The sequence below is a fragment of the Chiloscyllium punctatum genome, chromosome 6 (genome assembly GCF_047496795.1).
Source record: "Chiloscyllium punctatum isolate Juve2018m chromosome 6, sChiPun1.3, whole genome shotgun sequence".
Taxonomy (NCBI): domain Eukaryota; kingdom Metazoa; phylum Chordata; class Chondrichthyes; order Orectolobiformes; family Hemiscylliidae; genus Chiloscyllium; species Chiloscyllium punctatum.
The window spans coordinates 23,599,538-23,625,080 of record NC_092744.1 but is presented as its reverse complement, the minus strand read 5'-3'; the positions used below and the strand labels follow the sequence as shown (position 1 = coordinate 23,625,080).

General features: G+C 46.8%; 1 protein-coding gene across 1 annotated transcript in view; it reads left to right on the top strand.

The window, feature by feature from the left end:
• Window positions 1-22,389, top strand: part of LOC140478481 (organic solute transporter subunit alpha-like) — a 45,082-nt gene extending 22,693 nt beyond the window's left edge. The window contains exons 5-9 of the mRNA XM_072571741.1: window positions 2,081-2,239; window positions 7,868-7,979; window positions 10,358-10,504; window positions 16,874-16,979; window positions 20,983-22,389. Coding sequence (XP_072427842.1) covers window positions 2,081-2,239; window positions 7,868-7,979; window positions 10,358-10,504; window positions 16,874-16,979; window positions 20,983-21,146 — 688 coding nt within the window. The 3' untranslated portion in view covers window positions 21,147-22,389. The remainder of the gene's footprint in view (window positions 1-2,080; window positions 2,240-7,867; window positions 7,980-10,357; window positions 10,505-16,873; window positions 16,980-20,982) is intronic.
• The last annotated feature ends 3,154 nt before the right edge of the window (window positions 22,390-25,543 follow it).

The window sequence follows — 25,543 nt, the reverse complement described above, 5'->3', positions numbered from 1 at the left end:
CAGACACTAAGACACCACCCAGATACTGACACACCGCCCAGACACTGACACACCGCCCTGAAACTAACACACCACCCAGACACTGACACACCGCCCTGACACTGACACACCGCCGTGACACTAACACACCACTCTGACACTAACACACCACCCAGACACTAACACACCGCCCAGACACTGACACACCACCGTGACACTAACACACCGTCCAGACACTAACACACCACTCTGACACTAACACACCACCCAGACACTAACACACCATCTGACACTAATACACCACTCAGACACTAACACACCGCCCAGTAACTAACACACAGACCAGACACTAACACACCACCGTGACACTAACACACTACTCTGACACTAACACACCACTCAGACACTAACACACCACCCAGACACCAACACACCACCCAGACACTAACACACCAACCAGACACTAACACAGTGCCCTGACACTGACACACCACCCAGACACTAACACACCGCCCTGACACTAACACACCGCCCAGACACTAACACACCGCCCTGACACTGACACACCGCACAGACACTAACACCCCTCCCAGACACTAACACACCGCCCAGACACTAACACACCACCCAGACACTAACACACCGCCTGACACTGACACACCGTCCAGACACTAACACACCACCCTGACACTTACACACCACCCAGACACTAACACACCGCTCTGACACTAACACACCACCCAGACACTAACACACCACCCTGACACTAACACACCACCTAGACACTAACACACCGCCCTGACACTAACACACCACCCTGACACTAACACACCAACCTGACACTAACACACCACCAAGACACTAACACACCACCCTGACACTAACACACCACCCAGACACTAACTCACCGCGCTGACACTAACACACCACCCAGACACTAACACACCGCCCAGACACTAACACACCGTCCAGACACAAACACACTGCCCTGACACTAACACACCACCCAGACACTAACACACCACCGTGACACTAACACACCACCCAGACACTAACACACCGCCCAGACACTAACACACCACCCTGACACTAACACACCACCAAGACACTAACACACCACCCTGACACTAACACACCACCCAGACACTAACACACCGCCCAGACACTAACACACCACCCTGACACTAACACACCACCCAGACACTAACACACCGCCCAGACACAAACACACTGCCCTGACACTAACACACCACCCAGACACTAACACACCACCGTGACACTAACACACCACCCAGACACTAACACACCGCCCAGACACTAACACACCACCCTGACACTAACACACCACCTAGACACTAACACACCACCCTGACACTAACACACCACCCAGACACTAACACACCGCCCGGACACTAACACACCAACCTGACACTAACACACCACCAAGACACTAACACACCATCCTGACACTAACACACCACCCAGACACTAACACACCGCCCAGACACTAACACACCACCCTGACACTAACACACCACCTAGACACTAACACACGCCCTGACACTAACACACCGCCCTGACACTAACACACCACCCAGACACTAACACACCACCCTGACACTAACAAACCACCCAGACACTAACACACCACCCAGACACTAACACACCACCCTGACACTAACACACCACCCTGACACTAACAAACCACCCAGACACTAACACACCGCCCAGACACTAACACACCACCCTGACACTAACACACCGCCCAGACACTTACACACCGCCCCGACACTAACACACCACCCTGACACTAACACACCACCCTGACACTAACACACCGCCCTGACACTAACTCACAGTCTGCCTCCAGTTCACTGACCTGACTGTAATTAACCAACCCAAATCCCTGATAACCAGCTGTGGCCCCTCCACCCGGCCTGAATAAACAACATGGATCCTAACTTTGTCCATGTCTTGACTGTGAACTGTAACTCTTGGTATAAACCTATTGTCATTGATCGTCCCGCTAATTACAAGCTTGTCGCGATATTTGATTTGTGAAATGTGAACAAGCGTTCTCCCGTCAATCTTGTTTGCCCAGGTATTTTGGTGTTTGCTTTTACCTGCTGCTGTTGGTCATTGTGGAAGCCTATGGGGGCCAGGAAGCCATGTTGGAGCGGTTAGACAGTGTCACCATAGCGATCAGTACAGGACCTTGTTGTTGCTGCTGTCCGTGTCTACCTCGCATGAAGATGACCAGGTGAGAGGTCACACACACTCACACACCACATGACCAGTCACACCAGACAAAAGACATGCATTTCTGTAGCACCTTTCCACGGCATTTCTCCCTTTTGGGGGTTTTGGAGTCACTGGCTGGGTTGCCTTTGTCATACATCCCAAGTTGCCCTTGACCATTTCAGGGGACAGTTGAGAGTCACTCACATCACTGTGGGTCTGGAATCACGTGTCAGACCAGGTGCGATTGTCTTCCATAAAGGCTACCAGTGAATCAGATGGGTGTTTGCAACAGGCAGTGGTCTCATGGTGCCCATCGCCTAGACTAGGCCGTGAATTGAAATGGTACCAGCTCCATGATGGTGATGTGAACCCACTCTCCCAGGACATTAGCCTCTGGATTACTGATCCAGTCACATCACCGCTCATAGAATTCCTGCAGTGCAGATCAAGGCCATTCAGCCCCATCGAATCTGCACCAACCCTTCAAACGGCATCCCACCCAGACCCACTCCGTCCCACCCTATCCCTTTAACTGGCATTTCCCAAGGCTCACCCACCTCGCCTGCCCATCACTGGACACAATGGTAACTTAGACATGGCCGATGCAACTGACCTGCACATAGAGTCATAGAGATGTACAGCATGGAAACAGACCCTTCGGTCCAACCCGTCCATGCCGACCAGATATCCCAACCCAATCTAGTCCCACCTGCCAGCACCCGGCCCATATCCCTCCAAACCCTTCCTATTCCTATACCCATCCAAATGCGTCTTAATTGTAGCAATTGTACCAGCCTCCACCATGTCCTCTGGCAGCTCATTCCATACCCGTACCACCCTCTGTGCAAAAAAGTTGCCCCTTAGGTCTCTTTTATATCTTTCCCCTCTCACCCTAAACCTATGTCCTCTAGTTCTGGACTCCCCGACCCCAGGGAAAAGACTTTGCCTATTTATCCTATCCATGCCCCTCATAATTTTGTAAACCTCTATAAGGTCACCCCTCAGCCTCCGACACTCCACAGAAAACAGCCCCAGCCTGTTCAGCCTCTCCCTATAGCTCAAATCCTCCAACCCTGGCAACATTCTTGTAAATCTTTTCTGAACCCTTTCAAGTTTCACAACATCTTTCCAATACAAAGGAGAACAGAATTACACGCAATATTCCAACAGTGGCCTAACCAATGTCCTGTACAGCTGCAACATGACTTCCCAACTCCTGTACTCACAACTCTGACCAATAAAAGAAAGCATACCAAACGCCTTCTTCACTATCCTATCTACCTGTGACTCCAATTTCAAGGAGCTATGAACCTGCACTCCAAGGTCTCTTTGTTCAGCAACACTCCTGAGGACCGTACCATTAAGTGTTTAAGTCCTGCTAAGATTTGCTTTCCCAAAATGCAGCACCTCACATTTATCTGAATTAAACTCCATCTCCCATTTCTCAGCCCATTGGCCCATCTGGTCCAGATCCTGTTATAAACTGAGGTAACCCTCTTCGCTGTCCACTACACCTCCAATATTGGTGTCACCTGCAAACTTACTAACTGTACCTCTTATGCTCGCATCCAAATCATTTATGTAAATGACAAAAAGTAGAGGACCCAGCACTGATCCTCCTGGCAGTCCACTGGTCACAGGCCTCCAGTCTGAAAATCAACCCTCCACCACCACCCTCTGTCCTTGAGCCAGTTCTGTATCCAAATGGCTAGTTCTCCCTGTATTCCATAAGATCTAACCTTGCTAATCAGTCTCCCATAGGGAACCTTGTTAAATGCCTTACTGAAGTCCATATAGATCACATCTACTGTTCTGCCCTCATCAATCCTCTTTGTTACTTCTTCAAAAAAACTCAATCAAGTTTTCTTTGGTTAGCGGGAGGAAACCGGAGTGCCCAGAGGAAACTCCGCACAGACAGTCGCACAAGACTGGAATGGAACCCGGGTCCCTGGCACTGGGGCAGCAGCATTACCCACTGAGACATTGTGCTGCCATACCATGACACCACCTCCTTCCCAGAAACATTAAACTCTCCTCTCCCCCTTCCCTCACTAATGCAGTACTTTGTGAAATTTGCAAAGTCCAATAATGCCAGGCAGGAAATCCTCTCATTGAATCACTGCAACATGGGATAGCACAGAATGAGGCCATTCATGCCACCACACCCAGATTGGCTCCTTGAACTAATTATCCAATTGGTCCCAAAGCTTCTAATAACTCAAAGGTCAAATTTCACCCTTTTAGTTACAAATCTTTATTCAGTTTCCACCACCAGGAAGATAGGAAACACCCGAGTGGCCTGTGACAAGCACTGCCCTTCACATCAAAGGGCAATGCTGTGTGATCAAAACAGTGAAGGGGAGGGTAGGGACTAAATCAAAATAGAGTTGGAGGGAGAAATAATGCACTCCACTCCCTGCGGCGCCCACCTCTCCCTGAACAACTCCAGGGTGTTGGTGGACACCGCGTGCTCCTTCTCCAGAGACATCCGGGCCTTAACGTAACCGTGGAAGAGGGGCAGGCAGTCGGCCCTAACGACCCCCTCCACGGCCCGCTGCCTGGATCCATTTATGGCCAGTTTGGCCAGGCCCAGGAGCAGACCCACAAGGAGATCCTCTGACCTACCCTCCCCCCTCCGCACTGGGTGCCCGAAGATCAGGAGCGTGGGACTGAAGTGCACCTGAAAACAGAGGAGAAGGCTCTCTAGAAAAGCAAAAGGGAATGCAGCATCCACACCACCACTCATGTTGTATTCTGTCTCGTGGATGATGTGCGATATATGATCAGCATGTCACCCAATGGTATGAGCTTCTCATTCTCCATCTTCCTGAGCTCTATCCTCTTGCAGCATGGTATGCTAATGGAAGTGAGCTCCTGTTCATATTTGAATTGCTTAGCTCTGACCCTGACAGGACCTGTGATTGTTGTGTGTATATAACTACCAGGTGCTGTGAGAAAAGATCACTGAATTCTTCCTTATTCAATCAGCTAACATTCGCCTTTATGTTGCAGGAACTATGCTTAGTCTCCCAGGGTGACAGTGTATGCCACCCTCTCACCATCAGTGTCTGGGGGAATATCAGGAAACACTTGCCCACACAGAGGAAAGTGGGAATCTGAAACTGTCTGGTTGGAGGAGCCTCAATGGGTTGACACTGTCCATTCAAAGCCTTTGTTGCTGATAGCCCCTGGATGCTGCCTCAATGAACTCTGGGAGTCTGGGTTCCACAGGCTGTGCCTCAATGAACTCTGGGAGTTTGGGTTCCACAGGCTGTGCCTCAATGAACTCTGGGAGTTTGGGTTCCACAGGCTGTGCCTCAATGAACTCTGGGAGTTTGGGTTCCACAGGCTGTGCCTCAATGAACTCTGGGAGTCTGGGTTCCACAGGCTGTGCCTCAATGAACTCTGGGAGTTTGGGTTCCACAGGCTGTGCCTCAATGAACTCTGGGTGTCTGGGTTCCAGTGGCTGTGCCTCAATGAACTCTGGGAGTCTGGGTTCCAGTGGCTGTGCCTCAATGAACTCTGGGAGTCTGGGTTCCAGTGGCTGTGCCTCAATGAACTCTGGGAGTCTGGCTTCCAGTGGCTGTGCCTCAATGAACTCTGGGAGTCTGGGTTCCAGTGGCTGTGCCTCAAATGGTCATTGTTGTTTGTGTCTCAGGAGTGTCATTTGTTCCTTCCACCCGAGTGCAGAGACTGTGATCTGTGTGTTACTGCTCTGGGTACAGACCCAGTCCTTATCTTCAATCAGTCTCCACAGATACCACTTCTTCAAATACTCCAGCATCTCGCTAACATTTGCGTTCTTAGCATATGACACTCCCTCCCCCAGAAAAAAAACTTGAATTTTCAAAATCAGGGATGGATAGATTTTTGTTGGCGAAGGGTGTTGGGATTATGAAACCAGGATAGGGAGATGAAGCTAACACAAAGTTCAGCATGTATCCCTGATTATATTATAGGACCGGGGGAGGGGTAGATGGCCTTCCAAAGATCATGCTGTTCTAAACAGGTGATAACGTGTTATTTGCATGCAGGTTCGTTTTTATTTAAAGTTTAGATTTTCCAGTCATGATTAGATCTTACCTGGTATTGAGGAAGAGTAAATACTGCCAAGCCTGCTCTGGCACTAATATGGAGCAGCAGCACCACCAGGTGGCTATCAGCAATACTGCAACTTCAAGGCTGAATTTTTTTTACCATGTTATATTAATCGACTTCTCAAATAAAGGGATCTGGGGTGTGACCATATTCCTACAATGACAGATGCCTTGCTTAAATAAATTGATTAATGAGTGCCTGCTCTCCTATTGTGTCTATGTCATGATAACACCATTACTGCTGTGCCCTCAGCGCAGCTACAGCTCGCCACTAAAATTCTCTTCCTTGTTTTCAAATACCTTCAAAGCCTTGTTCCCCCATATCTCTCTAATCTCTTCCAGTCAAGACACAACAACCCTGCTTCTTCCTCAGGGGCCGGGTGCTGTCAAATAGGACTGGGTTAGGTTGGGATATGTGGTTGGCATGGGCGAGTTGGACTGAAGGGTCTTTTCCATGCTGTATATCTCTATGACTCTCACCACTTTTTGCAGATACACCATAGAAAGCATTCTATCCGGGTCTAAGAGTCTGGTACGGCAACTGCTTTGCCCAGGACCATAAGATGTGCACAGCCCAGACCATCACAGAAGCCAACCTCCCATCCATGGAGTCTGTTTACACTTGGTGTTGCTGCAGGAAAGCTGCCAACATCATCAAAGACCCCTCCCAACTCAGTAATGCTCTCTCCCAACCTCTTCCCTCAGGCAGAAGTTACAGAAGCTTGAACACATGCACCAGCAGGTGAAAGAACAGCTTCTTCCCCACTGTTGTGAGACTGATGGACCCCTCTAATTTCAAATAATGTTAATCTTGTGAAGGTTGATCTTGCTTTGTGAACCTCCTGTGCAGTATAACCTTGTCTCCTTCATTCTGTCTAAGAACTCTGATCTGTATGTCCTTGTTTACTATGATCTGCTTGTACTGTTCACAAAATAAAACTTTTCACTGTACTTAGGTACATGTCACAACAATAAATCAAATCAAACCCTCCAAGATCTCTACATCAGTCTCAAACCCACTATTTAGAATTAGAGTTAGACTTTTTTGTCACATGTACTCAAGTACATGAGTTCAGGGGAAGTGTACAAAGTCACTATCCCCCAAAGCCGTCGTGGTTACACAACCCAAATTTTAAAATTACAACAGTGGAAATAAAAGAAGACCAAAAGGGAAGAAAGATGTCCAGATCTTAAAGTCTAATCTTATCTCCATGAAAGTGTTTGGAACCCAGCAATGCAGGTACCTGGGCCCTCGGCTGTTTGTGCTTGCCTGATGTTAATCGCTGCACTGTAGGAAGCCATGCCCTCAGCTGCCACAGCACTGAACCCTGGGAATCCCTCCCGAAACCTCTCCTCCTTTAAGGTGTTCCTTCCCCTCTTTGACAAAGCCTTTTCTCCCATGTTGTAATACTGCCTGCACGTGGCTCAGGGTCAAGTAATGTTCAACGAGGCTCCTGTGAAATGTCTTGGGATCTTTCACCATAGCAGATAATCCTCACCCATTTCTGAAAGTTGTGAAGTAACCCGAATTTTACCTTTCATCTGCTCAGGAGGAAATTCAAGATTTTTGTGATGGGATCATTCCAAGTGGCTTTTCTTCGACCTGTCATTTATTTCCTGGGAATTGTTTTATGGACGAATGGCCTGTATGATCCGGATGATGTGAGTGAGATTAAAAACCTCATTGTGTCTGACTCTTCGGTAAGAAGCTAAACCCAGCTCACGCCTGCCCTCTTGGTTGAATGTTCCAAAATACCAATGTCGAAAAACAGCAGGATCTCCAATGGCCTGATCAATATCAACTAAACAAAATTCAGTTTAACTGGTCACGGCTATCTTGCTGTTCTGTGGGAATTGGCCGATGTGTTTCCTCCGTTACAACTCCTCAAAAGCACTTCATTTTATTCACTTCACCTGAGGTGGTGACAGGCACTACGAGAATGCAAATCTTTCATTGGTGCTCCACTCAGCCTCTCTGTTCAGTGGGACATGTGTCTCAGCCCCAATTCTCCCCGGCAAACGAGCCATGGGAACGCTATGGGAACAGATGACCTCTGCACATCAAGGTCAGAGTCAGTTCAGGGAGGAGATGATCGGTACATCCTCTCTCTCTCTCTCTCTCTCTGAGCTCCCAGTCAGGGCCTTTCTGCCCAGGATACCACAATAACCAGGGTTATCATGTGGCATTCCCGTTCACAACTCTGAGTGATTTTAACATTCATAATATCATTAAAAATATGATGCGAATGCTGAAGATTTGAAATAGAAACAAAGTAATGCTGGAGAGAGTCGGAGCTCAGACAGCATTTGTAGACAGAGAGAAACAGAGTTCATGTTTTGAGTCTAATACAATTCTCCCACAATCCAAACTGAACTGGACACATTAACTCTGGTTTCCTCTCCACCCTTGCTGCCAGACCTGCTGAGTTTCTTCTTACTCCCTATTTCCATGGCCCATTCCCTTTGAAATAATGTCTGATATTCCAAAGACCTTCCTATTATCTGATGCTAGCTGATCCTATATCTATTGCTGATGACACTAAGTTAGGTGGCACTGGAGACGTGTAGTTAAAATTACAGAGATATTGATAGGCTTAACTGGATGTGAGAAACGGTGGCAGATGGAGTTCAATGTAAGCAAAAGACCAAAAAAAAGGAGGTTAAGATACTTTCCAGAAGTTAAATGCAGTGGATGGCCAGAGAGATTTGGGAGTTCAGGTGCATAGATCTTTAAAATATTGTAAATGGGGACAGAAAATAATGGTAAAAACAACGACTGCAGATGCTGGAAACCAGATTCTGGATTAGAGTGGTGCTGGAAACGCACAGCAGTTCAGACAGCATCCGAGGAGCAGGAAAATCGACGTTTCGGGCAAAAGCCTTTGAAATAATGGAGCAAGTTAGTGGGATGCTGGCCTTTATATCGGCAATATCAGGAGGCAGAGGCAATCCTGCATTAGATAAGTGGAGACAGAGCCCAGACAGAGAGAGAGATATGAAAGGGGTGGGTAAACAAGGAGATTATCAGGCCAAATTGTTTTGCACTGTGGTTTTCTACAGTGTTTCTCCATTGAAATAATATCCTTCCCGCCAAAGTGCAGCTGGAGCAGAGGAACGGGACTGACTGGATTGTCCCACAGGGGAATCAGCATGAAATTGATGGGCCAAATGACCTCCCTCTGCACCATAATGACTCAGGAAAACAATATTGTCTGTGTTGTCCCCCAATGTTAAAATGCTGGAAAAGCACAGCCGGTCAGGCAGCATCCGAGGAGCTGGAGAGTCGACGTTTTAGGCATAAGCCCTTCATCAGGAATGAGGCTTGTGGGCCAAGGGGTCTGAGAGATAAATGGGAGGGGGGAGGGGCTGGGGGGAAGATAGCTGGGAATGTGATAGGTGGATGGACGTGGGATGTTTGGTGATAGGTCAGAGAGGAGGGTGGAGCAGATAAGTGGGAAGGACGATGGACCAGTAGGACAATTCAAGAGGGCAATGCTGATTTGAAGAGTTGGATCTGGGATGAGGTGGGGCAAGGAAGATGAGGAAACCGGTGAAATCCACATTGATCCCATGTGGTTGGAGGATCCCAAGGCAGAAGAGGAGGCATTCTTCCTCCAGGCATTGGGTGGTTAGGATTTGGTGGTGGAGGAGGCCCAGGACTTGCATGTCCTTGGCGGAGTGGGAGGAGGGAGTTAAAGTGTTCAGCCATTGGACGGTGGGGTTCTTTAGTGTGTGTGTGTCCCAGAGATGTTCCCTGAAACGCTCTGCAGGTTGGCGTCCTGTCTCCCCAATGTAGAGGAGACTACATCGAGAGCAATGGACACGGTAGATGAGGTGTGTGAAGGTGCAGGAAAATCTCTGTGTTATCCCACAGCTGTATTGAGTATTTCAGAGATCAGGAGTTTCCCAGCAGACCTCTGCTCCTGCGTGCACCACGGCAACATTTCATTCTCAGGTTCTGTCAGGGCTTGAACCATCCATGGAACACCTCTCATCCCTTTTTCCGCTTTTTTCTCCCCCATGTTGCATTACTGCCTCAGTTATCTTCAACCAGCATCTTTCTCTGGCTCAACCTGTTTCTGGGAGTGTCTACAATCCTCGGGCTTTGGCCTACAAGTATCCTCTTCCGAGAGGCCAAACAGTACATGACGGATGGGAATCTGAAGGCCAAGTTTGCACTCTTTCAGGTGAGTGACTCTCGACCACACGCTGTTCCGGGGCGTGGGGTTTGGCAGACGGAACCCAAGCCCGGGGTTTAGGCCTAGGTAAGGAGTGAGGGTTTGTTTCTAAAGAGCTGGCTGCTCCATTCACTTCTGGAATGCGGACAATTCTGACAAGGCCAGTGTATTTTTAAAATTCATTCAGAGATGGGGGTGTCGCCGGCTGGCCAGTATTTAATACCCATCCCCGGTTGCCCCTGGAGGAGGTGGTAATGAGCCTTGTCTCTCTTAGGCAGGGAATTCCAGCCACAGTGAAGAAACTGTGAATGATGGAAGTGGGGGGCTTGAGGGTATAGAAGGGGCAGTCTAAGGACCTTTGGTGAATTTCCACATGTAGATCATACAGATAGCTGCTACTGAGCATCGGTGATGGACTGATTGAATATTTGCAGATGTGGTGCAATGTCCTGGATGGCGTTAAGCTTCTTGAGTGTTGGAGCTGTACCCATCCAGGCGAGTACGGAAGTATTCCGTGCCACTCCTGACCTGTGCCTTAGAGGTGGTGGACAGGCTTTAGGAAGTCAGGAGGGGAGTTATTTGTGGCAGGATTTCTAGCCTCTGACCTGCTCTGGTGGCCACGGTATTTATATAGCGAGACGAGTTCATTTTCTAGTCAATGGTGACCATCAGGATGTTGCTAGTGGAGATTTTTATGACAGTAATGCCATTGAATGTTAAGGGATAAAGATTAATTCTCTCTTGTTGGAGATGGCACTTGAGTGACACAAACATTATTTGACACTTGTCAATCAAAGTCTGATGGCAGTGCAAGTCTTGCTGCATATTTTTCTCTTGTTCATTCATTTTGTAGGGAGTGAGCGTCACTGGCTGGCCAGCATTTATTGTCAGTCCCTCGATGTCCCGTGGGAAGGTGTGGGGTGAGCTGCCTTCTTGAACTGCTGTAGTCCATCTGCTGTGGGTTGACCCATGTGCCCTTAGGGAGAGAATTCCAGGATTTTAGTCCAGTGACAGTGAAGAAACAGAGATGTATTTCCAAGTCAGGATGTTGAGTGGCTTGGAGGGGAACTTGAAGGCTGTGGTGTTCCCATGTATCTGCTGCACTTGTCCTTCTAGATGGAAATGGTCGTGGGTTTGGAAGGTACTGTCTGAGGATCTTTGGTGAATTTCTGTAGTGCATCTTGTAGATAGTACACACTGCCACTACAGAGTGTCAGGGGTGGAGGGAGTGGAAACTTATGGATGTGGTGTCAATCAAGCAGGCTTCTTTATCCTGGATGGCGTCAAGCTTCTTGAGTGTTGTTGGGGCTGCACCCATCCAGGCAGCCGGGGAGTATGCGATTACACTCCTGACTTGGGCCTTTCCACAATAGAACACACCAGATGGCCTCCTTCTTTAGAGACCACAATTTCCCTTCCCACGTAGTTAAAGATGCCCTCCAACGCATCTCGTCCACATCCCGCACCTCTGCCCTCAAACCCCACCCCTCCAACCGTAACAAGGACAGAACGCCCCTGGTGCTCACCTTCCACCCTACAAACCTTCGCATCAACCAAATCATCCACCGACATTTCCGCCACCACCAAACAGACCCCACCACCAGGGATATATTTCCCTCCCCACCCCTTTCCGTCTTCCGCAAAGACCGTTCCCTCCGTGACTACCTGGTCAGGTCCACACCCCCTACGACCCACCCTCCCATTCTGGCACTTTCCCCTGCCACTGCAGGAACTGTAAAACCTGCGCCCACACCTCCTCCCTCACCTCTATCCAAGGCCCTAAAGGAGCCTTCCACATCCATCAAAGTTTTACCTGCACATCCACTAATATCATTTATTGTATCCATTGCTCCCGATGTGGTCTCCTCTACATTGGGGAGACTGGGCGCCTCTTAGCAGAGCGCTTTAGGGAACATCTCCAAGACACCAGCACCAATCAACCAAACCGCCCCGTGGCCCAACATTTCAATTCCCCCTCCCACTCTGCCGAGGACATGGAGGTCCTGGGCTTCCTTCACCGCCGCTCTCTCACCACCAGACACCTGGGGGAAGAACGCCTCATCTTCCGCCTCGGAACACTTCAACCCCAGGGCATCAATGTGGACTTCAACAGCTTCCTCATTTCCCCTTCCCCCACCTCATCCTAGTTTCAAACTTCCAGCTCAAGCACACTCTCCTTGACTTGTCCGGACTTGTCGAACCTGCCTATCTCCTTTTCCACCTATCCACTCCACCCTCTCCTCCCTGACCTATCACCTCCCCCACTCACACATTGTACTCTATGCTACTTTCTCCCCACCCCCACCCTCCTCTAGCTTATCTCTCCATGCTTCAGGCTCACTGCCTTTATTCCTGATGAAGGGCTTTTGCCCGAAACGTTGATTTTGCTGCTTGTTGGATGCTGCCTGAACTGCTGTGCTCTTCCAGCACCACTAATCCAGTATTTGCTTTCCAGCATCTGCAGTCATTGTTTTTACCTCCTTGAAGATGGAGAACAGGCTTTCAGGAGTCATGAGATGAGCTACTTGCTGCAGCCTCTGACCTGATCTTGTAGCTACTGCATTTGTGTGGCGAGTCCAGTTGAGTTTCTGGTCAATGATAACTCCAGGATGTTGATAGTGTTACAACATGGGGTAAACCCTCCTGCTTAATTTAAACCAGCAACATAGAAAAGATTTATCCCATGCAGTAACCTGTGAAAATTCGAAAGGCCAAAAACTATTTAACGTACAAATTAACAACTCTACTTCTTAAAGTATAATATACAATAATTAACAACTATTTACAACTCCTTCCTCTAACCTATATTTCACCTTCCCTTCTATAATACTAGTCCAATAAAATTCCCCGATTAAAATTTACCAAAAATTCAAGTTTTCAAAATCAGCCAGCTGTCAAGTCTTCTATTTGGATCTTCCTGTGTCTTCTTTTCTTCTTCTTAGGGATTATGCTTCACAGGTCACAGATCGATAAAAAGAGAGCTAGTCTCCGGGCAGTCTGCAGATGTCGTGGGTTTGGCAGTTCTCCTCCCAACTATTCAATTTTCCCTGGACTTATACCCCCAAAACATCAGATTGTGTCATTAGCTTTTAAGATTGTCAATATACTAAATTCAAACTTGATTGGAATTTGATAAATTATATCCCAAAAAGTATGTTGATTGGCCTAACTCAGATCTGTTTTGTCATTTCCGGGCAACCAGCTAACCTAGCTTTCGACCAAGTGTTACACTGTTACTTTATTCAAAACACTTGGTGCTGTGTTGGGTAGTTCTACTAGCTTTTAACTCTCTTAAAGGTAGTACACCCACATCTTCATAACAATAGTGAAGGATTCAGTGATGGTAATACAGTTGAATGCCATGGGGCAGTGGTTAGATTGCCTCTTATTGGTGTTGATCATAGTTTGGCATTTGTCTGATGCAAACGTTACTTGCCACTTGTCAGCCCAAGCCAGGACATTGTCCAGATCTTGTTGGCATTTGGTCACGGACTGCTTCAGTATGTGAAGGAGCTGCAAATGGTGCTGGGCATTGTGAAATTATTGGCGAACGTCCCCACTTCTGACCTTATGATGGAGGGAAGGTCATTGATGAGGCAGCTGAAGATGGTTGGGCCTTGGACACTCCCCTGATAAACCCCTGTAGAGATCTCCTGGATCGGAGATGACTGGTCTCCAATAACCACAACTATCTTCCTATGTGTCAGATATGACTCTAACCACAGGAGAGTTTACCCCTAGTACCTATTGATTCGAGTTTTGTGAGGGTTCCTTGATACTACACTCGCTGAATGCAGCATCGATGTCCGATGTCAAGGACTGTCACTCTCACCAAACCTCTGGACATGGATTCTGCATTACTGGTTGACTTGCGAATAAAATGGTACACAAAAACAGCCAAGGAACACAGCTACAGAAATATGAAACGATTGCCACAAATGAAGTGATGCTGCAGATAAAATATATTTAGATTTTCAGAAAGCCTTTGATGGGGTCACATTATAGACCCTAAAGTTAGAATATGTGGAGTCAAATGGATAAGGATAGCAAGTTGCTTATTAGACATGAAAGAGAGACACAAGGTTAAAGATGGTTACTTGGATGGCAAAAGGTAGCAAGTGATGCTACTCAGGGATCAGAACTGACAATATTATAATTTACCACTTACATGAAAAATTTGGATTTCAAAGTTTGCCAATGACAAAATGAAAGGTGTGGTTCATCCAGAATTGGGTGAACATGAGTTGTATCGGAGAACATCAAACAATATACAGAGTGGACATGAAAATGACCCAAGCCTCTAGCTAGAGAAGTGTCAGGTGGTACACTTTTCTCAAAGAATAAGCTCACAAACTGTTCCAAAATTTAGCAGCAATATGGGTTAGCAGGATTCGGGGTTCAGTATGCTAAATCCTTGATAGCAGAGACAGTAAATAAGACCATTATAAGGCAAAATCTGGAGTTTCTTTCCAGAGGGAGTGAATTGAAAAGTAGGTAGTGTATTAGGTAGCCAAGGTTGGTGTCACAAAATGCGCTTTCACATGTTGTTGTTGTTGTCTGGAGCTATAGACAGTAGAGGCTCCAATGTCTTTTCTGTCACAGGTACAACCAACCATTCGTGTGCATTAGGTTTGACATGTTGAACCCCAACCTGTTTGGCCGTGCTATGAATGCACCTTCCCTGGTTGTGAAGTCATAAGAAGATGGGAACTAGGAGCAGGAGTAGACCATTTGGCCCATCAAGCCTGTTCCGCCACTCAATAAGATCATGGCTGACCTTTTTGTCGACTCAGCCCTCTCACCATAAACCTTAATCCCTTTACTGTTCAAAAATCTCTCCATCTTTGCCTGAAGAGCATTTAACGGGGGTAGCCTCAACTGAGCAGGGAATTCCGCAGATTCACAACCCTTGGGATGAAGAAGTTGCTCCTCAACTCAGACCTAAATCTGCTCCCCCTTATTTTGAGGCTATTGTCCCTTGTTCTAGTTTCACCTGTCAGTGGAGGCAACCACCCTGCTTCTGTCTTATCCATTCCCTTCATAATTTTCTGTACTTCTATCAGATCCCTCCCTCATTCTACGAGGATAGCCCCACTCTACTCAATCTCTCCTCAGAACCCAAACACCCTGGAATCAACCCAGCCAACCTCCTCTGCACCCCCTCCAGTGCCAAAATATCATTTCTCAAGCAAGGAGATCAAATGTGGAATCTGGAGTGGGAGCTGAATACAGGTAGGGTTCTGACTCTGAGGCAGGGACACGACCCACTGCATCACACAGCCTCCTTTCAAAACACATGGTGGGGGGGGGGGGGGTGTTGGGGAACGGGGAATGGAATCGTTTTGAGGAGAATCCCCCAGTTCAGGTTTTCGCCTTGTCCCTCTAATAAACGCTGTGTACGGACTGCTGCATCTCCATCAGAAAACGCAACCAAAGTAAATGGATTAGAAACGGAGCGATTAAAGTCTTTCAGTCAGCAGGATTGTCTGAAAAGCAGCCAGCAGGAACTGCACGATTGCAGGCCGACAGCATCGGAGCAGGATTAGATTAGATTAGAGTCCCTACAGAGTGGAATCAGGCCCTTCGGCCCAACAAGTCCACACTGAGGAGCTGCAAGGACGGAAGAGCATCAGGAAGGATCAGCGAGGTCACAGTGACTGGGTGAGATGAAGAGGTGTGGGAAGAGATGCGGGTGCAGTATAAACACTGGCGTTGACCATGGTTATTTTATAGGAGGACTGCAGATGCCGGAGATCTGAGGCGAGAGTGTGTTGCTGGAAAAGCACAGCAGGTCACGCAGCATCTGAGGAGCAGGAGAACCGACGTTTCGGGCGTGAGGAGAATCCTGCTCCTCAGATGCTGCCTGACCTGCTGTGCTTTTCCAGCACCACACTCTTGACATAGTTATTTTATACTCTACCTGTTCAGAGATGTTACAACACACCTCCTGAACAGATAAGATTTGAATCTGGGCGTTGTGGCCCAGAGGGAGAGACAATACCACCAGGGCCTTGGGAATGACCATGGAATGGTGAGGATAAGAATGGTCAAATTCTAAGCGGGTGGTGCTGCTGCCAGTGCATCTGGAACCTGTGGGTTTAAGCCTCCATCCTGGAGACGTGAGCCCATACTTCCAGCTGCAGCTCAGAAACAGTGCTGCACTTTCAGAGAGGGCCACATTTTCGGATTAAATAACAATGTGCATTCTCAACTGGACGTTAAAGTCACAATTTGAAGAGGTTCAGGATAGCTTTTCCCAGAGTCTAGCTCCAAATGTTAGCTCTCATCCAGAATTCATCTGTTTCTTCCTATTAACAGGACAGGAAAATGGTGTCTTGCAAACTTCCTCACACACTTTCCCTTTCTCACCTTCCACAGGTGATTTTGATCCTGTCCTCGCTGCAGAATTCTATCCTCGACATATTGTCAGGAGCTGGACACGTCAGCTGCTCACCCCCCTACTCCTCAAAGACCAGAGCACAACGTATGTAACTCCAATCTGGAATAGAGCATGGTGGGACTCAGCCGGGGCTTTGGGTGGGTGGGTGGGGTGGGAGGAGGATGCTGGCAGGATTGAGGACCCAAAACCTCACCTTCCAGCTGCCGTGAACTACAGCAGATTGGGAACACAGTGGGTGGCTTATTAACTCCCAGTCTCATGTGATATCATGTGTTCACTGAGCTACAACCACAAATGCATTGATCTAAAATTGCTCCTGCCTCTCAAATCTCTCCGTGGCCTCACCCAACTTTAACTGTGTGCAATTCCCACCTCTTCTACATCCCTGATTTTCATCATTACACCTTTGGGCAACTGTGGTTTCAGCTATCTGGGTCCGAAGATCCAATAGTCTCTCCCAAACCTCTCCACCTCTCTCCTCCTTTACAAGCATACCCCAAAACCTATGCTTTTGGTCACCTGGCCTAATGTCTTAGCCAGCTTGCTGTCAATCTTGTTCAAGGAGAGGCTGAATAGGCTGGGACTTTTCTCCCCTGGAGCGTCAGACACCTAGGGGTGACATTATTGGGGTTTATAAATAAGGAGGGGCATAGATAAGTTGAACAACCAAGGTCTTTTTGGGAGGAGTCCAAAATGAGAGGATAAAGGTTTAAAAAGGACCTGAAGGGCAACTTTTTCACACAGAGATTGGTTCACATGAGGACTAAACTGCCAGAGGAAGTGGTAGATGCAGGTACAGTTACAACAGTTGAGAGAGATTTGGACAGATTAAGGAATAGGAAAGGTTTAGAAGGATATGGGCCAAATGCAGGCAAATGGGATAAGTTTACAAAATTCAGTTGGCATGGATGAGTTGGACCAAAGTCTCTCTCTGACCGTGCTGTGTGACCATGATTCTATTCACAACCTCCCCACCCGAGTATCAATAACTTCAGTAGTTGGGGGTTAAGTTACTGGATCAATAATAATGAGTCAAAATCCTCCAGTATTGGCTTGAGAATTTGAATTTAAGAAACAAAGAACATAAGATGTTGGTCTCATTAAAAGTGATGCTGATGCAGTCGGATTGTAGTAAAAAACACAAAATGATTAGTTAATGTCCTTTCAGGAAAGAAAGAAGCTGTACTTACCCAGTCTGCGCCTGTTTGCAAATCCAGTCTCTCACTGCCATGACAGAACCTCAACTTCCCTCCCTAATGATCTCTACGTCTCCCCAATAGTAGAGAGTTCAATAACCAATAAGCTTAAGGCTAAAAGGAGAGGTGAGGAGAATATGTTTCACTCAGAGGGTTTTGAGAGTCTGGAATCACTGTCTGAAACTGGTTGGGTTAGAGATTATTGCAATGCCATAGTCTCCAGGGCAATGGGTCAATGGGTAGAAATTGGGATTGTGCAGTCAGATCTTTGTTGACTAGCACATGCACGATGGGCTGAATGGCTTCTTTCAGTGCTGTAAGTATCCCTGACCACTGGAGAAGATCACTCACTTTAGTTAATAATAAGCAATTAAGTAATGCTGTCCTGGTCAGGAACACTTACACCCCAAGTCTAAAATCTTGCCTTTTTAGAGAATTTTTTTATTGCTTCATGTTCACCCACTCTTTAATAACCATCTGTTTCTTCCAAGTTGTGATTCACCCCATTCCTTTCTGGAATATTTTTCAATGATGAGGGGGACTTAGGCAGGAACATTCGTGCCTCTTTGACCATTCCCACAGGAAAACACCCACCCACTGTACATGCTTCTGAATGTGGACAGGAGCCAATGTGCTGACTCCAACCCACTTTGTGCTGACACTCCACTCCCACAATATTCTCTCTGCATCCCTCCATCCCACCCACAGCTTCTCACAAACCTCCAGACCTGGGGTTATGAGGCCAATTGTATCACTACTAAATTGAAACCAAAAGTAATTCAAGCAAAGAGCAGGGCACAAACCTAGAGGGTATTCTGCTCCCTACTATCCAGTATGTTAAACAGTCCATTATACTGAGTCTCAATAGGCAGCTGACTCCAATGCTGGACAATGAGTGAGTTAGACACCCGAAAGAGCCATTCCCTTAGATCATTACTGATCTACACCTTCAATACATTTACCCCCACTCACACCTTCAACCAGCAGAAAAATGGTTGAGAAATTTTTAACTGACCCCCAAACTGCAGGTTTTTGGGGAAAAAAAGAGAGTATTGACTCCCAATACCCTTTATAGGGGCAAATGTTTTTTTTTCACCATCACTCCCCCGTGCCCAGTTCTTTAAGCTTCTTGATTCTCTGACCAGAGGAGATAGTTTCAGTCCATGAACCCTAGCAAACTCTTCAACTATTTTACTCACGGGAATAGGTGGAATGAAGGAGATGCTGCAGCTGTAATAAGATCCGAGAGTGACAGTGTAAGATATTTACTTTGCACCTTCCTACACTGACTGGGACTGTTTGGAATAAATTTCACTCCCCACAATTAACAATGTCTCTCAGGAACATAACGATTGCAGTAAAGCAGGACAGCAGACCATCTCCAGGTCAAACACATTCCTGCGACTTTAATGTGTGTGGAAACCCAATCAATTCCTGCAGACGATTATGGATGAGATCAATCCTATTGAATTAAAAAGTAGAATGAAATATTAGCTTTTATCTCAAAGGGGCGTAAATACAGCTGTCCCCATGTTCTGATTAGACCCCATCTGGAGTTTGGGTTCAGTTCTGTGGCTCCACACCTCAGGAAGGAAAGAATGGCCGTGCAGGAGATGCAGCAGAGAATTACCAAACATCTACCAGTACTAAAAGGGTTAATCTATGAGTTCAGGAATAAGGTTGCTCCATTAAGCTCTTTAAGTGATGATTAAAAGAGCTCCTTTGCTTTTTCCCTTCACTCTTTCATAGATGTGAGCATTATCAGCAAAGCCAGTATTCATTGTCCATCCCTAATTGAGAGGCTTGCTCGGGCCATTTCAAAGGGCAGGTAAGAGGCAACCACATTGCTGTGGATCTCAGTTCACACGTGGGCCAGACCAGGTGTGGATAGAGATTTCCCTCCGCACAAAAAAAAAATCAGCAAACGAGATGAAAGCAAAGGATCATGGATGCTGGAGACCTGAAATGAAACAAAGTGTGGTAGCATCTGTGGAGAGATGCACAGAGTTTAACATTGAGTTAATTTACTCTTCTCCCAAAGAAGTCATTGGACTCAAGTGACCAAATGGGTCTTTGACAACAATCAATGATCATTTCATACTCACCATTTTGGAACGTAGCTTCCAAATCCAGATCTAGAACGTTACAGCGCAGTACAGGCCCTCTGGCCCTCAATGTTGCGTTGACTTGTGAAACCAGTCTGAAGCCCATCTAACCTACACAATTCCATTTTCATTCATGACTATCCAATGACCATTTAAATGCTCTTAAAGTTGGTGAGTCTACTGCCATTGCAGGAAGTGCATTCCATGCCCCAACCACTGACTAAAGAACCTACCTCTGATATCTGTCCTACATCTATCACCCCTCAATTTCAAGCTGTGTCCCCTTGTGCTAGCCATCACCAATGTGGAAAAAGGCTCTCACTGTCCAACCTATCTAACCCTCTGATTATCTTGTAGGTCTCAATTAAGTCACCTCTCAACCTTCTTCTCTCCAATGAAAACAGCCACAAGTCCCTCAGCCTTTCCTCATCAGCCCTTCCCTCCATACCAGGCAACATCCTGGTAAATCTCTTCTGAACCCTTTCCAAAGCTGCTGTGAGATTTGGACCCCTTCCCTGCAGAGCATTACCCTGGGCCTCTGAAATTACCAATACACCACCTTCTGGACAGAAAGGTTTTATCCTCAGGTGGGGAATTGCATCTCTTGATCTTGTTGGGGAAGTGGATTATGGATTTGGAGTAAATGGTAGGTGGTGCAGTTGAGATATTGATGACCCATTGTTGAGGGGATGAATAGCTACATCCTGTTCCTAAACATCTTCAACACCAAGCCATTTTGCCACTTTGCAAGAAATATTAACCTCAGAACTTTCTCTTCCTTCACAGTCATGAATAACCAGCTCCTAATCATAGAGATGTTCTTGGTAGGAATGTTCACACGAGTATCATACAGGAAGCAGGATGATCGGCCGGGATACAGAGCACTCGACACGGTTGAATCTCAAGGCAAAGAGGAAAGGAAATGCCAACAGAACATTCTGACAAACTAGGTCACCACTGAAGGATAGCAGGTCAGGCAGCATCCAAGGAGCAGGAGTATCGACGTTTCGGGCATAAGCCCTTCTTCAGGAATGAGGAAAGTGTGTCCAGCAGGCTAGCCATATCGGAAAAGAATCCATACACTAAAGAAACAGTTCTTCCTAGCCATATCGGCCTTAGCCTGCTGGACACACTTTCCTCATTCCTGAAGAAGGGCTCCTGCTCCTTGGATGCTGCCTGACCTGCTGCGCTTTTCCAGCAACACATTTTCAGCTCTGACCTCCAGCATCTGCAGTCCTCACTTTCTCCACCACTGAAGGATATACAATGTCTTCTGCAAAATTGCAACTTAACCAGGGGGCATCGATAATACTGAACTGAACAAAACAAACAATTTAAAAGTACAATTTTACACTGAGCTGCCTTTTACGTTTTACCCCCTTCCCCCCCTCCTCCAACACACAGAGGCTTGAGTCAGAACTTTGTACGGGCTCAAACCCCACTCTCGGTATTTGGGCACATTGTCTGGGCTGATACTGCCCACTGAGAGAGTGCTGATCTGTCGGAGGTCCCACCCTAGAAATGATTCTCTTCTCTTTTTGCTCCTCAGCCTGTGGGTCAGCATAACCCCGAACCATCCTTACAATACAGCAGGAGACTGTTAGGCCCATTGTACTTGTAACAGCTCTGTGCAAGAGAAATTCAATTCACTGGAGCTCACAATGATCTCCCTCCGGCTCTTACCTCAGTTCCAGCATTTTCCCGTCCACTCCCACCTTTTAAGTATTTGTAGAATTCCCTATTTAAAGTGACCACTGAATATGCCACTTTCAGGCAGTGCATTCCATGAACCTTTGAAACCCCAATTCAACCCTCATGATTCCCCTGGGGCAGAATGGTTGGCCAACATAAAAGCATAGAACATAGAACAATACAGCACAGAACAGGCCCTTCGGCCCACGATGTTGTGCCGAACTTCTAACCTAGATTAAGCACCCATCCATGTACCTATCCAAATGCCGCTTAAAGGTCGCCAATGATTCTGACTCTACCACTCCCACGGGCAGCGCATTCCATGCCCCCACCACTCTCTGGGTAAAGAACCCACCCCTGACATCTCCCCTATACCTTCCACCCTTCACCTAAAATTTATGTTCCCTTGTAACACTCTGTTGTACCCGGGGAAAAAGTTTCTGACTGTCTACTCTATCTATTCCTCTGATCATCTTATAAACCTCTATCAAGTCACCCCTCATCCTTCGCCGTTCCAACGAGAAAAGGCCGAGAACTCTCAACCTATCCTCGTATGACCTACTCTCCATTCCAGGCAACATCCTGGTAAATCTTCTCTGCACCCTCTCCAAAGCTTCCACATCTTTCCTAAAGTGAGGCGACCAGAACTGCACACAGTACTCCAACTGTGGCCTAACCAAAGTCCTGTACAGCTGCAACATCACTTCACGACTCTTGAATTCAATCCCTCTGCTAATGAACGATAATACTCCATAGGCCTTCTTACAAACTCTATCCACCTGAGTGGCAACCTTCAAAGATCTATGTACATAGACCCCAAGATCCCTCTGTTCCTCCACCTGACTAAGAACCCTACCATTAGCCCTGTATTCCGCATTCTTATTTGTTCTTCCAAAATGGACAACCTCACACTTGGCAGAGTTGAACTCCATCTGCCACTCCTCAGCCCAGCTCTGCATCATATCTAAGTCCCTCTGCAGCCGACAACAGCCCTCCTCACTGTCCACAACTCCACCTATCTTCGTATCATCTGCAAATTTACTGACCCACCCTTCGACTCCCTCATCTAAGTCATTAATAAAAATTACAAACAGCAGAGGACCCAGAACTGATCCCTGCGGAACTCCACTTGTAACTGGGCTCCAGGCTGAATATTTACTATCTACCACCACTCTCTGACTTCGACCGGTTAGCCAGTTTTCTATCCAATTGGCCAAATTTCCCTCTATCCCATGCCTCCTGACTTTCCGCATAAGCCTACCATGGGGAACCTTATCAAATGCCTTACTAAAATCCATGTACACTACATCCACTGCTCTACCCTCATCCACATGCTTGGTCACCTCCTCGAAGAATTCAATAAGACTTGTAAGGCAAGACCTACCCTTCACAAATCCGTGCTGGCTGTCCCTAATCAAGCGGTGTATTTCCAGATACTCGTAAATCCTATCCCTCAGTACCCTTTCCATTACTTTGCCTACCACAGAAGTAAGACTAACTGGCCTGTAATTCCCGGGGTTATCCCTATTCCCTTTTTTGAACAGGGGCACAACATTCGCTACTCTCCAGTCCCCTGGTACCACCCCCGTTGCCAGTGAAGACGAGAAGATCATTGCCAACGGTCCTCTCTTGCTTCCCACATAATCCTAGGATATATCCCGTCAGGCCCGGGGGACTTGTCTATCCTCAAGTTGTTCAAAATGTCCAACACATCTTCCTTCCTAACAGGTATCTCTTCTAGCTTATCAGTCCATTTCACACTCTCCTCTTCAACAATACTGTCCCTGCAATTTCCTGTTAGAATTATTCCATTAGAAGGATAAAGATGTGACCAATGTAGTATAAATGCCTTACCAGTTGCTGCAATTTTAATTGTAAGGAAATCAAAAATTATGGGGAAAAAGGACAGGAACGTGGAGTTGAGGGATATCAGATCAGCCTCAATGGGCCAAATAGCCCACTCTCATCCTAAACCTTATGATCTTTAGGTGAAAGATGCAATTTTTTTCAAAATCACAGGATATGGGAATGTGTAATCAAAGGTCAGGTGATTGGTTATCAAGATAAAGATACCCTATTCCATGCTGTAGACAGGACAGTTCTCCCTTGTCCCCCTTATCCTATTTTTTGGCTCAAGTACCAACATTTGATGCCAACATCACCACAATCTTTCTGGACCTTTTGACTATGGTTGTTGAGCCCAGGCTAGCAATTAGAGGAATAGGAGGTGCTCGCTATGATAAGAAAATGGAGGAGGCAGCTTTACAGTCCTTCGAGTCAGCATTAGGGTTCCTGACTGACCTCTGGGACAGACAATTCCCAACACAGAGTGGAGACACTTCTCATCTCAGCCCTAAGTGGCTGAACCCTTATCCTGAGATGACACTCGCTCGTTTTGAGACTTTCTAAACAGGATGGAAACAGCAGACATCCTTTTGCTACTGCTCCACATCCTGAGTTTCATGAAACCATGTTTCATTCATCTGCACTTCAAAGCTGGAGTGAGAATCGAGATCTGGGAGTCACTGCTGTCAAATAAAGGATCGGAGAGTATGGCACTGGAAAAGCACAGCAGGTCAGGCAGCATCCGAGGAGAGTTGATGCTTTGGAGATAAGCCCCTTCATCAGGAATGGGATGAGAATAGACAGATAGAATGTGATAGACAGAGATGAGAATTGCTGAACTCCCACCCCGCCCTGCCCCAGTGGTTATCCAGTGCCACACTTTGACTCTGTCTTAAATGGGTAACCTTTTATTTGTAAACAGTGACTCCTAGATCTAGGTTCTCAATCAAGCTTTAAAGATGCTTTGGAAGCATCTTGCGGAAAAGGTAGTAGATGCAGAGTCTTTGAGAATGTTCAGGATAGTGGTGGATCAAGCCTCAGTTCCTGGGGATCTTAGGGGGAGTGGATGAAGTGAAAATCTAGCCCAGGTTCCCACTCCAGGTTGGCCGCATCATCATTGACTGCTGCTGTCACTGTTTCTTAGGTAGAGGAAGAGAACAGGACTGGAATCCTTCCATCATTCCCATGGTGATCAAACAGTCTGTGGTGGTGTAGGGTAGGTTCACACTTTGGAGCATTGGCAATGCAGTGCCTTGAGTGAGTTCCATGTTCTGAGTAGGAAGGGCAGAAAAACTTTTCTGCTGGAAGACAACAATTCATCAAGAGAGGGGTAAAAAGGGACACCAGACAGAGTTTCAGTTTAATGCTGTTTAATCAGACAATTTCCACTGTTTAACAGCTATAAGTTGATTAAAAGATCAGCACAAAATCCATTTATCAACAACATGCATCTCCATTAAAAATCTCAGCTCAAAGCCGATCTTATAGCACCTTGCATTTCAACTATGGTTAATTTAACCTCCCTGCGCCCTCAACCACCCAAGTTTAACAAAATGTCTAAGATTAAATCTTATCTTTTTTTTTCATGGTATAAATTTAAATGATTCATAAGGATTGCCCATAGGAACATTGTATTGCATAAATAACATACAGACTTTTAAAAATACAACACCAAGACAGAAATACTTCTGCACTCCATCTGCCATCCAACAGTCACAGAAAAGCTTGTAGAGTTTGGCTACTCCTGATTTGACTGAAATAGCAAGTCACACACCCCACCCTCCCCAACACCCCCCCCCCCCCCCCCCCC